At 42.3% G+C, this 14,972-nt stretch overlaps 1 protein-coding gene across 1 annotated transcript in view; it reads right to left on the reverse strand.

Annotated features, from left to right (window-relative positions):
• Window positions 1–14,972, reverse strand: part of LOC101643821 (ABI family member 3 binding protein) — a 263,477-nt gene that overhangs the window by 105,175 nt on the left and 143,330 nt on the right. The window contains exons 13-17 of the mRNA XM_045286146.1: window positions 9,264–9,374; window positions 8,092–8,166; window positions 7,500–7,574; window positions 6,566–6,640; window positions 3,856–3,930 (exon numbers count right to left, since the gene is read on the reverse strand). Of these exons, the coding sequence (XP_045142081.1) occupies window positions 3,856–3,930; window positions 6,566–6,640; window positions 7,500–7,574; window positions 8,092–8,166; window positions 9,264–9,374 (411 nt within the window). The remainder of the gene's footprint in view (window positions 1–3,855; window positions 3,931–6,565; window positions 6,641–7,499; window positions 7,575–8,091; window positions 8,167–9,263; window positions 9,375–14,972) is intronic.

The following is a 14,972-nucleotide window of genomic DNA, read 5'->3' on the forward strand; positions in this document are numbered from 1 at the left end:
TGAGGCTGTACATCTCTATGGAAGCAGTGGGTTTGAACCACTGACTTTTAGAGGAGGGCTTAACCTAGTGCATCTGTGTGTGTGTGTGTGTGTGTGTGTGTTAGAGAGACAGAGAATGAAAGAAGACAGAGGAAGAGAGGGAGAGAGCTCACACAATCATATGACTGAATCCCTTCTGTGTATTTCAAATTCTACATAATAGAACAATAAATGTCCATCCGTATAAATCTGACAAATGTCAAGAAGAAAGCCACATATGAAAATAGCAAATGTTTAAAAATTCTTCTGATGCTTTCAAGTTTGTAATTCATGTTTTAATTTCTACAAAATTGCTTTCTTTAAAAAAAGATTGAGAGAACAGGGTAGTTCCACTGGACTCTGCCTCTCCAGGTTTCAGTATGAAAATCAGAATTTTTTAGTTTCTGCCTAAGAAAAAAACTGAAGAAAGAAACTAAAGAAAGGAAAAGCCCCATCAATTAAGCTTCAAGTTTAGCTGCATCTAAAAAACAATCCATGTTACTTCTAAAACCAAATACATCGAATAAGACCTCCTCTATTGGACAATTGTAAGGTGCTAAGACTAAAGATATAAAATTCCATTTGAAAATTGAGTGGTATACGAATGACTACTCACTTCAGCACAAAACAAAGGAAAAGATAAGCCCTGCATGGGTTCCAGGTTCGTAATGACTTCACACCTGTATCCACCACACCAGAGACGCGCACGGAACAAACATCTGTAATGGGAAAGGCCCCCCTTTTCTCCTGGCCTGTTAAAAGCTTGGAGATGTGAATGCCATTTTCAACTATGAAGATTAAACAGAAAGAAAGCAATGCTTGTTGGATGAGGTGAAACTGCTTGAACATGGAAGGTGGCTGTGGTTTTTGAGAAATGCACTGGAACCACATATAAAACAAACCCAAGCCCAAGGCAGATTTCCACTCCTTAGTTTAACCACAAGGGAAAACCAGAGGGGCAGCAGTCCGGATGGAGAGGAAATGGAGAACCGAGAGGTTGAAGAGAGGGCTGGAAAAGGCAGCGGATTAGATTCGGGCGTCTGAGCCTGGGCTAGAAATGGAAATCTTCAAGAAAAGCATAAAGATGGTCTGCCCTGAAATAGATATAATATCTAAATATATGCATATGCACACATACATAATGTATGCATATGCACACACATATATACATAATATACACATATGCACATACACACATAATATACGCATATGCACATATATGCACATACACATATATACATAATATATACACACGCACATATATGCATACACATATGTACATAATATATACATATGCACATATATGCAAAGCTAACATGAAGGCAGTAGTTTGCAGAGGTCCATCCGGCACCGGTGGCCTCTGGCCACGGCATCAACAAGAGTTGGGGCCGGTTGCACAGTGGTTAGACTTGCTGTTGGGGAAAATGAGTACATTCTTAGGTGGCTGGAAAGAAGAAATCAAAAGAACATAAAGTCAGCATCATCCACATCTGTCTTCGCCTTTGAAAAGGAAATGCCAATTAAGAAGGCTCTTTGTTGAAACACCATAGAATGGCAAGAATAGATCTCTCCACCCCCTTCATTTTTGTATTATGATGGATTTTCTCTCTGAGGTATTTCTTAAACCCTCTGAAATTGGGTTGATGTGTGCTAACTTGGGTGAAGGGGAAGAAGAAAAAAGTGAGAAAAAAACCTTGCAATTACTAGTGTACCTTATTAGAGCTAAATTAACTAAAGTTTGGGGGGAATTTTTTGATGTCTTCAAAGCTTATAATAACAGAAATAATTCAAAATGGTGAAATAAACACCCAGTTATTTCTTGACCTGCTTGCCAATTGCCTTTGATTGAAAACGCAGCATCAACAGAATGGCTATTACTAACACCAGATGCCACTGAGTCCATCCCAACGCACACGCCGCGGTGTGTGTCCGGGAGAACTGTGTGCCAGCGACGGTCAAAGGCCGAGTTTCAGAAACAGACGCTGGGACCTCTTCCCAGGCACTTCTGGGTTGAGTCAGTTAGGGTTGACTGCCCACCTTCACTGTTTACACCGTCCCTGGCTTCTTTTTCACCTAGCCAAATCCCCAAGTTCCTTCCATCTGGAAATGCCACCCACTGCCTCTTCCAATAGAGAACAGAAAGTCTTTTCCTGAGCAGGTACGTATTTCCCCCTACCCGCCTCACTGTTGTTTGCTGTTGATTTATTAAATCATGCCCAGTTGAACCCTGCTGGGATGTGGTGGGTTACCTGTTGGGTTGCTAACCGCAAGGGCAGCAGTTCCAAATCCCCAGCCACTCCATGGCAGAAAGATGAGGCTTTCTACTCCCGGGAAGAGTTAAACTCTCAGAGACCCACTCTACTCTGTCCTATGAGGTTTCTATGAGTTGGAATCGACTCAGTGGCAGTGGGTTTTTGGAGCAAACACTCCATTAATGGAAGTTAAAGTTCAAAGCCAATGTAAAGTGAAGGCAAGAAATAGATCTTTCTCAATATTTTAAGGATTTAAAATTTAGATGACCATGATAAGGAAACTGTGGCAATGGTTACCGGATTCAAACTTATCTTTAAAAGTCAACATGGGACTTGGAGTTGACAAGCCAGTCAGGGTGTGATGTAGCAATGTTCCTAAATGCTCGTTCCTAAATGCTTCCTCCCCGCCCCCACTATCATGATCCGAATTCTACCTTGCAAGTCTGGCTAGACCAGAGGATGTACACTGGTACAGATAGGAATTGGAAACACAGGGAATCCAGGGCAGATAATCCCTTCAGGACCAATGGTGTGAGTGGCGATACTGGGAGGGCAGAGGGAGAGTGGGTAGGAAAAAGGGAATCGATTACAAGGAACTATATATGACCTCCTCCCTGGGGGACGGACAACCGAAAAGTGGGTGAAGGGAGATGTCGGACAGGGCAAGATATGACAAAATAATAATTTATAAATTACCAAGGGCTCATGAGGGACAGGGGAGCGGGGAGGGAGGGGAAAAATGAGGACCTAATGCGGGGGGCTTAAGTGGAGAGCAAATGTTTTGAGAATGATGAGGGCAATGAATGTACAAATGCGCTTTACACAATTGATGTATGTATGGATTGTGATAAGAGTTGTACGAGCCCCTAATAAAACGATTAAAAAATATTTTTTAAAAAAGTCAACATATAAGACTGCTCTTTGGATACAGGGTTGATAGAAATACAAAGTTTTACTCAGTCAGCCCAGAAATCCTTATGCAGGTAATTGGACAGAGTATACATACAGAGTAATCTCTCCCTGTAAAAGAGGCTTCTACTCTTTAGCTACAGAACATTTATATCTCCTGAGCAGGAAAGAGAAAATGTCATTTAAAAATCAGTAGCAATTTAGAAAGGAGATGTGGCTCACCACTGAAATGTGACCCCTGCTTGTCTTGCAGCTTGGGACCTGAGAGGCCTTCAAACAAGGCAGGGCTCTTTGGGGGATGGAAACACTACTAGCATTTCAAGCTGAAAGCCTAGTGTGCAGTGGGATCGCAATTCCAGGCAACTTTGATATTGGAAACTATTTAGTAGTCCTAGACAAAGGAGTCCTCCATCCGTCAAATCACGGCATGTCTCTGTCTTCTCTGGGCGACCCTGGCCATAATGACCCACTCAGCTCAGGGCAGCTCTGTCAGGCTCTCAGAGGGGCATGCTCGGATGAGATCATTTCACTTGCATTTTTGTACTTTCTATGGAAAAGTGTATCAAATACCAAAAAGAAAATCAGAAGGTCTTGTTCTGGAGACTCATACATTGACACAATCTTCCAACTGGACTTTTGGAATATTAAAAAAAAAAAAAAGGTTTAGGCTCATTACCAGCTTTGGTGGGCGTCACTTCTGGGCTGAGCGAGACTGTAGGTTTCAAAGTAACAAATTGTGTTTTACTTGGAGCTGGAAAAACAAAAGGACAAAACAAGCAACAAATAACATTTAGACATTTCTGTGTCCTAAGTCACAAAAGGAAAACCTATACGTCAACTATACATTTAAAGTGCAATCAACTCATCTTTGTGGAAGAGCTTGGAACTATCCATTTGAAAGATGCGTACTCCATTCACAAAGAAGAGAAAGGTAAATACAGTGATATATTTTCATGTGATTAAAAAAATCAGAAGTGTATAGTAGAAGAAAAACATATAGCACTGCAATATCCCAATAACTACATAGTGATTTCAATCCACGATTTTAAAACATCAGTCTACTTCATTTTTCCCTTACTTTGTATTTCTCAACATTAACCTATAATCACCAGGAAAAACTTAAGTTAATATTCACCAGTAAGTATAGTGATATGATCTGAAACATAAAAAATGATCATTAACACCATAGTAGGAAGACATTTTCCCAAATGAAGTCAGAAGTTGAACTTGAGGGCCTTACTAAGTGAACTGTAGACCAGGTTCAACCTCAAATTCAGTAACTGAACAGAGACAATGGCCCAATGGCTTTCTAAAGCAGATGAGGATGCACAAATGCCAAATTCAAGCTTCCTGATTGTGAAACCAGCTATCCACTGCCTGGGTGTCCACGAGCTCCTCCTAAATGTTCAGATGAGCCACTTAGGATAGCTATCGACATATTAACAAGAGTCGGGGCACTGATTTTGCATGGTGGAATTTAAGATCGCGGCTGCTAAGGCCAGGCCATGTTACCCAGTGTTGTTCCAGGACTCGCAGTTCTTTCTGGGGATGGGAAGGGGAGAAAAGAGGGAAAGGTAAGATACTCTAAGAGCAACAAAGATTTATCTTCCAAAGAGGCACTGAACGGCTGTTCAAAGTCTTGAATATAATGAATAGAGTTTCCCAAGTAAGTGGGGTGTGAAGGCTTTGGGAAAGAATGTTTCAACTCGGTCATAACAATATATCAAACCCACCCCCTCCGAGTCATTCCCCACTCCTAACCGGCCTGTTAGTTCAGAGCAGAGTGCTTCTTGGGTTTGTAAGGTCTCTTTGCGGGTTTACAACACTAAACTTTCTGTGAGCAGCCATGCACATTAACCGCTGTATCGCCAGGGTTCTTTAATACTAATAGAGGTCATCGAGAATGTTACTTACAATACAATGTGATAAGTGAAACACATTTTGTTTCACATGAGCCTGAGAAAGCTATTTCACAATGAAAAAATACGAAAGGGCTTCAGAAGGTTTTGGGGAAAATGTCCTTATATTTTAATTCCAATAATTTAATTTAATTCCAATAATTTTTGAAGTCCCTTCTGATTACTTCCAGGTTGGTAAGCTACTGTTACCATTAAAACTAGTGCTGTAATATATATTGTTCCCTTCTCTTTTCTTCTGGATGGATCCTACAGGTCTTCTGAAGATGGTATTCTAAACTCTTACTGTCTTTCTCCAAGCTTCTACACAAGTATCATCATCTCCATCTCAGCCATTGCCCCTGGCCCAGCTGGAAAACGGCAAACATAATTCTCAAACCTACTGCCAGAGTCAGTTCTTTCTCCAAGAGGCGCTGATGGGTTTGAATCACGAACCTTGTATGCTTACCTGGCAGCTCCACCAGGTCTCCTTATAAGCTTATTAGCCACCCCACAATTCTCAGACTGATTAGCCTATTAATATTTAAAAATAGATGCACACTAAGAAAATGAGCTACAGCTTACTCTTATGTAATAGCACAACTCATTTCTAGGTTTACACCATTCCAGCCCATAGACCAAATAAAGCCAAGTGCCTTGGGCAAGAGGCTGGCTTTGTGGAGTAGTGTGCCTCTTGGTACTTAATTGGGGGAACTGGGTTTGCTGATCCATAGAGTTGGAGCTTTACAATGAGTTACATGCCTCTGGGCATTTATTTTTAGCCCGAAAAGGGTTTTATAAAATTGCTTAAGCAGGACAGAGTTCAGACCAAGAGGCTAAGGGGCACAGAGAGGCTTGACCTGACTGAGCAGCGTGTCTCTCGAGCATTTATTACATGAATTCGCACCTACTAACTTCACTGGTAAACCTCATTATCAGGAGCATCCTCTGTAATGCACATGGAACCCAGCCACAGAAGGGAGGGATGGTTGTTGTCTGAACTGATAAAGGGATTTGGGGTGAAGGTGTGTGCGGCTTTTGTCTCGGTGCAATCACCCCGGGGCCATCAGAGATTAGCTATGGTGCTTTGACTTTCTCCACCAAGAAAAGAAACAAAGGATAACCATTGAAACTAGCATTCAGCACTGGGTTTGCGGTGAGCTTTCAAAGCGGCAGCACCAGTGTGGCGCCAGCAAGCGCCTTCCCCGGAGATGACTCTCGGCATTGTAGACAAAGCTGCCTACCTCTGTTGAACTGTCTGTGAACACGACGTGAGCAGTGTTCCTTTGGGCTTCGTGTGCTACCTGCTATGATTCAGTAGGTCATCTTTGGGATCTTGAAATGTGCATTTTCCCATAAAAATGAATGGCAATTATGTCTTCATTTTGCATGTGTCATTTCGATGTAAATAAAAGGTTTTGTTAAGTAATGCTCTACTTTCAGATTAGGAGGGAAACTCCAACCTGATAGGTTATAGAGATAGTTATTTACCAGTTTTGGTTCTTGATGGTTTGGACTTTGAGCGTCTTTTAGGTGTAGAAGGAATAGATGTAGTTGGCTGTGGAGCTGGAGGGGAAAAAAAGATTTAATAAAACATTGGTAAATGATATTTTCTGTGGTCAAACAGTATGCGCCTGTTACCTGAGCATAAACATGGGTTATTTTTCTCTGTATCCCTAATGTGCCCACATCATGTTTAGACACAATAGGTGATAATTAGAAATGTGTTGATTGGACCAAAATGAACTTAATTTCCATATGAGGGCTAAAGGTACGGGGTCCAATTCAATGGAGTAGGACTTGGGCATTCTGGAAGCATTTCAGAACACCTGTTATATAATTAAGAACTCAAAAGATAATTTATTGGGTAGCATAGGAGAAGCACAAATAAACTACTTAGGATTTAGAGAACATCTTTAATTATGTAGCTCATTATTATCTTTGCAGTGAATTAATAAAAGTTTATTACTCTCATAATTTTCTATTGTAAAATTTAGGTTTTATTCCCTTCTTTTTCATTATGTGAAGATTACGGACCCTCCTTGGTAGTCTTGACACTATGCATATTTGGAGGAAATACCATGCCAAAGAGGAATCTAGATATGCTAAAAGCAATGTGTTTTAAAATGATTAGCATCGATAACCCCCCTGGCATTTTCCAGTAGGAAGGCGTTCCAGCTGGAAGAACTACAAGGAGGGAAATAATTCTGTGAAATACAGACATTAGCATGAAAGAAGTTCTTGGAGAAGCATCACCAGGCTAAGGATGATACATAACCCAGACCTCTGAAGAATTGCATGGTGAGGAGTAAAGGAAAATGTTTAGTAATGAAAATATGCGCAACAGGCCAAGTTGGCTGATTCTTTTCCCCCTCCATATATTTGTTATTTCCAAGCATACAACTGCATGAGTGTCATTAGTTACCAGGTGTTGTAGGTTGTAGATCAGGAATAGTTAGGATTTCCGGTTTCTGAGGAACAAATGATGTTTCCCTGGGAGCTGAAATTACAAATAACCCATCTCATCATAGAGTCCCAGTTGAAATGAGGTATTTAAAAAAAAATTTAGCATGCATTTAGATGGTTCAAGGCACATGCTACATTACACAGTTAAGGATGAAAATGTATGTCATCCTGAATGCTGGTGGATGAAAGGGTGAAAGGGTGATTTAAAGAAAGGAAGCAGCCAGGTGAGAACTGCTCACTAGGCAGCTCCAGGCAGCCTCCGTGCATGGGCATGATGTGATGCAGGCCACAAACACACACGAGGGGAAACGATGAAGAAATCCATGCAGTTTTCACAGGAGGGGGAAAGTCATTGATTAGATTTTAAAGAGAGTAAAAAATGGAATGTAAAAGATGCCAATACTTTATGAAGAAACATACATACATTTAGAAATAGGTGATAAATGATTAGATGGGATGGATGGAAGGCAATGATCATTTAGAAGAAAGGCATTCACATGAATTTTCCTTTGGTGGAAAACAAAGTATAATTTTTCTGTTAAAAACATTACCCAGTGTTGCCCTTGGCCGTTCATGAGTTCTAGAAGTTTTAGGTGGGACAGAATCCAGAATAGGATCCCTTGTTGCTGTTGGAATAAATGTCAACATTTATCAAAGCAGGAACAGGCCCCAGGAATAAACTACAAACCTATGAGCAATAAACTAGGCCACAGATAGGGAGAAATATCCAGAACACTCGAGAGACTGCTGACCAACATTTTTAAACTAGTGACTCATCAGGAGGGGAAGGTGAGCTCATTTTTAACAACATACATACTCTAAATTTTATAAATCTTGATAGAAGTGCTTCACACATGTGGTGGATTTTTGACTTTTTTCTTGCAGATGACAATTATTTCGCAGTTGCTAGTGGACATTATTATTAGCATTCTATTTCAAGTTTTATTTGTGTTGCCATTTGTATCATGCTAAATATACCATTATTTAGCATGATACAAAGAAAACTATTTATACCAGTCATATCAGATCTTGACAAAGGTCTGGCTGGGATGGAGATTTGTACCTCGGTTGAGTAGCTGCTGAACTAAGGCTGGGTGACAGGGACTCTTGTGGACTGAGTTCAATCTGTGGATGATCAGTAAGTGAATGCCAAAGCTTAGACATTTATAGACCCAGGAATGGCATGATCACTCTAGAGTAAGATTTCTCACCTTGGCACTACTCGTGTTTGCAATCATTCATTCTTTTCCGGGAACTACCTGTGTCTTGTAGACTGTCTAGCAGGCCTTTACCCACTAGATGTCAGTAGCCCCTCCCCCAGTGTTTCTAGCCATTGCCAATTTGTCCCTGGAGGTGGGCTGGTGGCAAAATCACCCATTTGTGAATCTCTGCTCTAGAGCACTGTCAAGGCTCTAAAGACATTTTAGAATGAGTCTGAACTACAAACAGACACATGGACAGACTATGACACTACTTTGCCTCATTGATAGCCAAAGCCACCTGCATCCCTGACATGTGACAAAGCTTATTCCCTGATGGATGTAAAGAAATAACGGGTCAATGGCAGAAGTGGGTAGAAGACCTCACACGTCCTTGACAGAGAAGGCCCTTTCCTCTGCTGTGGGCTCCACAGAGAGCCCTTTCACACTCTGCAAAGGAAGACCGAAGCTCGGAATTGCCAGAACGCCCAGGGTCCATGCCGGAATGGAGAGGCTGGGTATACCTGCACTGGGCTCTGCTATTTCAGGCTCGTCTGATGCCAGTGGGCTTCCAAAAACAGGCGGTATACCATAAGTTGCAGGGCTTCCAAAATCAGGCGGTATACCATAAGTTGCTAAAAAGAGGAAGAGGAAAAAAAGAGAGAGGGTGAAACAGAGACATTAATTGGAAAGCTTTCATTTCATTTTTTAAAGGTAGCTGAAGATGACCGGTTTTACATGGGGGCTGGCTGGAACAGACATGAATGGATGGGTAGCCTCCTCACTGGTGTGTAAGCATGCCCCAGGCTTCCCTTTGCTCCTCGTTGCCCTGAGCTGAAGCTTGCTTTCATAAGACCAGCCCTGGCCCGCTGGTCTGCGTGGCGAGGTGGACACAGTGCTCTGCATTTATGATGAGGCAGTGCCAGCTCGAAATCAAAACGCTTCAAAGAGGGTGAACAGAAATGAAGTCCAACAGCGGCGGAGGGAAAGATCGCGAAAGGAAAGAAGGGAACCGCAAGAATACTGGGGCCATTTACACGGTCTCCAAAGGACCCTCTGCTTAGTAAATGCTTCTGGCCTGATGTCTTGTATTTGAACAGCACAGCACTCTCATATCACAGTTTCCTTAGTCCCCTGGATGTCTGAGAAAGAGGTGAGGTAGATATGATCCCCATTTGCTTGATAATGAAGTTGAAGTTTAAGGAGGTGAAGAGCCCTGTCAGTGAGCTCGCACTCAGATGGTGAAGTTCAAGGTATACTCTACTCCATCACAGGGCCGGGATGGCAGAGCTAAAGCCAGAACTGTCCTCTCCCCTCACCTCTCCTGCCCTTTCACGGAAAGACGGCTTTCCTTCCGAGGCCCGCCATGGAGCCACGCGCCCTTCTGCACGTGAGGTAGATTTAAAGATACATTATCTATTCTATACTGGGTTAAACAAACAAACAAACAAAGTAGAGTGGACTTCAAACCAAATTCAAGTGATTCTGACACAAGGGGAATTTCCATCTTCACATACAAGTGGAATCTAGCTGCAAAAACAGCACCCAAACAAAAACGCCCTGTCTGAGGCATCCAAGACCTGCCACCACGGCAAGGCGAGGTGAGAAGCGAGCGTGAGGTGTGACGAGGTAGACCCTGCTCTCCACGCTCATCTGCACAGAAATCAAATAAAGGGAAGGGAGCGACTGGGAAGGTTTACTCACTGGGTTACATGTAATTCAGACACAATGCTTATGTAGTCAGTTTAAGCTATTGCTGGTTGAAGCTGTGGGACACATCATATCAGACCCAAAATACACACTACGACGCAGAGAGGTCATTTTATACTGCGCAACATAAAGAAGAGGTAAGAAATGGATTTTGTGAGGGTGAATTCACAGCTTTGCAAAATCATCAAAAATTAGAAACTGTTGTGAACACTAATAACATATTAAGACACTGAGGATTTTTTAAAACACACAACCTTGCAGTATAAATTTTATCTAGCCTAACTGTAAATTTAAAGGGTCATATAAAAGCAACAACAAAAAAACCTCACTGCCACTGTGTAAGTTCCCACTCACAGTGACCCCGTAGAACAGGCAGAAATGCCCGTGGGTTTCCGAGACTGTAACTCTTGATGGGAGAAGACGCCTTCTTTCTCCCTTGGAGGAGTGGGTGGTTTCAAACTGCCGACCTTGTGGTTAGCAGCCCAACACATAACCACTACCCCACCAGGGCTCCTAAAAGACCAAAATGGGGTAACTGATCTTTTAAGTAAAAGTACTAGCAAGTCTCTGATCTTCAGTTCACTTTAAGCCAACTTCCAGTCATAGGCCCAGGAGGGCTCTCTCCATTTGTATTTAACCATCTTACATTAGGAAAGAAATGATGAGTTCGTAGCTGGACTTATTTTATTGTTTTTGAAAATTGCCACTACTTAGTTTATGCCACACTGGGTGATTTTCCTTAATTGTATGCTTTTGATTTTAAAAGATGATATACATTCATCACTTTTCTATTTACTTTACATATTTACAATTCCCTTCCCATCTGGAATCCCAAGCCAGCTTGCCACCTTCTCTCCAGTTCTTCCCGATGGCATTTCCCTGAGGAAGTTAGCCTTCCATTCATCATCCTCTGGCAATTCCGGCTCATGTCTGGAAAGTCCTAACGGGCAGGGACCTCGTATTTCCAAACATTTTCTAAAACAAACTGCAGAGTGAGAAACACATTGGCCAGTAGACTCTGCTCCTGAGATTTCTTTTTCTGGAATTTCTGAGAGTTAACTAATAAAGAATAAAGACTGTTAAAAATTCAGCGATCCCACCAGCCCCTCAAAGTTTACGCTGTCTGGACAGCTTTCAGAAGCACACCACCACTTCATTTTACTCTTGGGTTAGACAAGATGCGTCAACTCTGAAGTCAGAGCTGTTAGAGGACAGTGTTGGAACGGAGCTCTCTCAAAAGCTCTCTAAAAACCAACAGCTCTTGAATTTAAAAAAAAGTTTTTTTACCAAGTCCTTTTATGCCAGAGTAAAATACATGACATGGCTAGGCCTGTCATGTTTTCAAAGGACACTCCAGCTATGACATGGATAAATAGGTGTGAACCCTTCTATTTTATACAGCTTCCATGCTAACAGATCATATCTAGAGGCAAGCACATTCTGTCTCCTATGGACATTTTAGTGCAGCGGTTCTCAACCTGTGGGTCGCGACCTCTTTGGGGGTCGAATGACCCTTTCACAGGGGTCACTCAATTCATAAGAGTCGCAAAATTACAGTTATGAAGTAGCAACAAAAATAATTTTGTGGTTGGGGCTCACACCACGTGAGGAACAGTATGTATTGGGGGTCACCTCAATATAAGGGCTGCGGCAACAGGAAGGCTGAGAGCCACTGCTTTGGTGGCTAAGCTAGCTCTCTGACATGCAGCATTGCCTCTGATCTTGAATTAATAATATATACATGGGGCCAAAACTTGTAGAAGAAATCTAATGTGTGTAAAGTAGGGAGTTTAACTCAAAGCTATAAAAAGCAATATTACTTGCTGTTGCCAAACAGTAATTACTTCTAAGCATGACAACACAATTTTAGGCGTAGATTTTTCAAAGGAGACATATTTGCTCTGAAAGTACCTGTGGGTAGGAATTAGACCCGGTCACTTTGCTCTTTGTAAAACCACACTGTTAGATTACATTTCATTTGTTGTACATTTTTTGGCTTTTTTTCCCTCTTGTCTGATTAGACCTAATTTCCACAAGACAAAAAATGTCTTGATACTACGTTGGAAATATGAAGAGGCTTCAAAAAGTTATAGAAAAATTCCATTATCTTTTCATTCCATTGTTCCACGAGCTTTTTGAGGCCTAATTGCATATGATGGCACCCAGACTATTTCAAAGTATCAAGAATGTACACCCCTTAATTTTATTCAAGCAGGATGAACATTAGTGATTATGTGAAAGAACTACCTCTTTTAAATGTAATTTTTCAAATGAAAGACAAGAAATGGTGTCAGTTGTGCTTACCATGTATCCTTAGACTGATTGATCCCAGAGCCTGATACAGGCTGGATACTCAATGTGCAAGATGCCCATTAAATAAACAAACAAATTTGAAAGTTGGACAGTTTACGTCTCCAGTAAAGGCAAGTGCATTTGCTGCTTCAAGAACAAAGAAGCATGGCCTGTAATCATTACGTGATATGCATGTGTATGCACACAAGTCTCTTCCTCTAACATAGGTTCCTAAACTTATTTGGTCCTCCATCCCTTTTTCAGGGGGCAGAAACAAATTTCAACATCTTCTCGGCAATCAAAGCTTTTTGTATTATAGCTCTTAGTCCAGGATACAATGTAGGTATCTGCTTTTTAGCCCCCCTGGATCAACCCAAGACCCTACTGGAGGGCAGTGTCAGCACTTTGAGGAGCACCACTTCATACCCCACCTGCCATGTGCCCAGGCCGTCACACCCGGCCATGGGACAACCACGGGGAGGACTACAAACACAGACATTTGCCACCCCAAAATAAATACATAAATGAAACAGGGGTATCAGTACATTGCTGAAAGACCAAAACACATTTAAATACCACACACAACGTTCCCAGAACCATGAACAAAGCTGTTTTCAGTCTGTGGAAAAATAAAATACTTTTCTAGCAGCCTTGAAATTTATTTTAAAAAAAACGTTGCTTGCAAGAAAACGCTCATGCAACAAAACCAAAGGCCGAGACTATAAATCTCCACGAGGCCACAATAAATCTGTGAACCATCTGCTGCCCCTGAGCTCCATTTTCCGCTCTCAGACCGTCACCACCACCACGCACTCTTCTTTCCCTCTCTCTAGGGCTTTAACCAGTTGGGTGGGCCAGATCGGCACTAATCAACACCTGACTAAGCAGGCAGCGAGGTCCAAATGTAGAGGTGACCTCCTTTCAAGGAGGTCACCCTGGGCAAACCACCTGTGGCCTAAACTTTCTAACCAGGATACCGCTTCACGTTCACCATAAGTTAGTCAGCTTACATTTACCTTGTACTTTGCTAAAGTTCTACAAAGCACTGAAAGAATTTAACACTGAAAACAATTGGTGATCAATTCTCCTAGAGAAGCCCCAAGAGTGGATTCTAACTAAAAATCTGAGGCCAATCATGATCAGTTCTGATGCTGCCAAAGAAAGCTGCTAAGCATAATTGCTGGTTGTTGGAAGTTAAAGAGAAATAATTACATCCTAAGACATCCGAGTAATTGGGCATGGTAATGGGAGGGCAGATTCAGCTGGTCCAGCCACATTGGAGAGGAGAAAAGCCAGGGTGGGATTCGCTAGGAATGAGAACAAACAGATTGAACCATCGTCCATTTGTGAGTGTTTTCTTTGGCTGGAGCTTTATATTCCTCCTGATAATAAATTATTAGCTTTCAAGGGGGGGGGCGGTCAAGTAAATATAGGAGACTCAATACACAATCAAGGTATTTTCAACCACCTCACATGCGTATGAAGCTGCTCAATGAAGAATGAAAACTCCAGAAGGGTGTGGGCTCTGGTGGGGCAGTGATGGCTTGTTGGGCTGTTAACTGCTGAGAGTATGGGGTACCATCTCCTCATCTGGCCTAAGACTATGGGACTCTAGGGCAGAGTGACAGAATGCAGGGGCTGCCTTCCTGGCCCATAAAGCAAAGGCCAAGGGACCATGTGACTGAGAGCCTGAGGATGGAAGAGAGACTTGGATACCACATGGCTGAGAGGCTGAGACCCTAGGAGAGACTTGGCTGCAGGTTGACCAGGACTATATCCTTAAAACTTGATGATCCTAACTGGTGGCAACCTATTGACTTCCCTAATAACTCCTCCCTTAATTATGAGTATTGCGTGTGAGTTTTGTGTGGCCACTGCAAGGAACTATCAAACCCAGTAGAGACATAGAGTGTCCTGGGAGGAAAAGAGCATGGAGGCACGTGTGACCCGCCTCCTGGCCCTAGGGAAACCAAAAGGGGTCTGATATGTAGTAAACCATTCAGTTGCAGCAGGATTAGGGGTGGGGCACATGAATTTTAATCCCATCCCAGCCTCTGTCCCTGTAAGAGGAATTTCCCTGGGGTATGGCCTTTTACATTTTACACCTTTTATTTTCCATTTTACACCTTTTATTTGACAAAAGAGAATCAAGCTGAAATCAGGGGAGGCTACAAGCCCAACTGAAGGAGCTCTGGGAGTGGACTGGGAGCCCTGCATGAGCCCTTCCCAGA

Source organism: Echinops telfairi, unplaced genomic scaffold (assembly GCF_000313985.2).
Source record: "Echinops telfairi isolate 266 unplaced genomic scaffold, ASM31398v2 ScPeMD7_6;HRSCAF=24_0, whole genome shotgun sequence".
NCBI classification, from domain to species: Eukaryota; Metazoa; Chordata; class Mammalia; order Afrosoricida; family Tenrecidae; genus Echinops; species Echinops telfairi.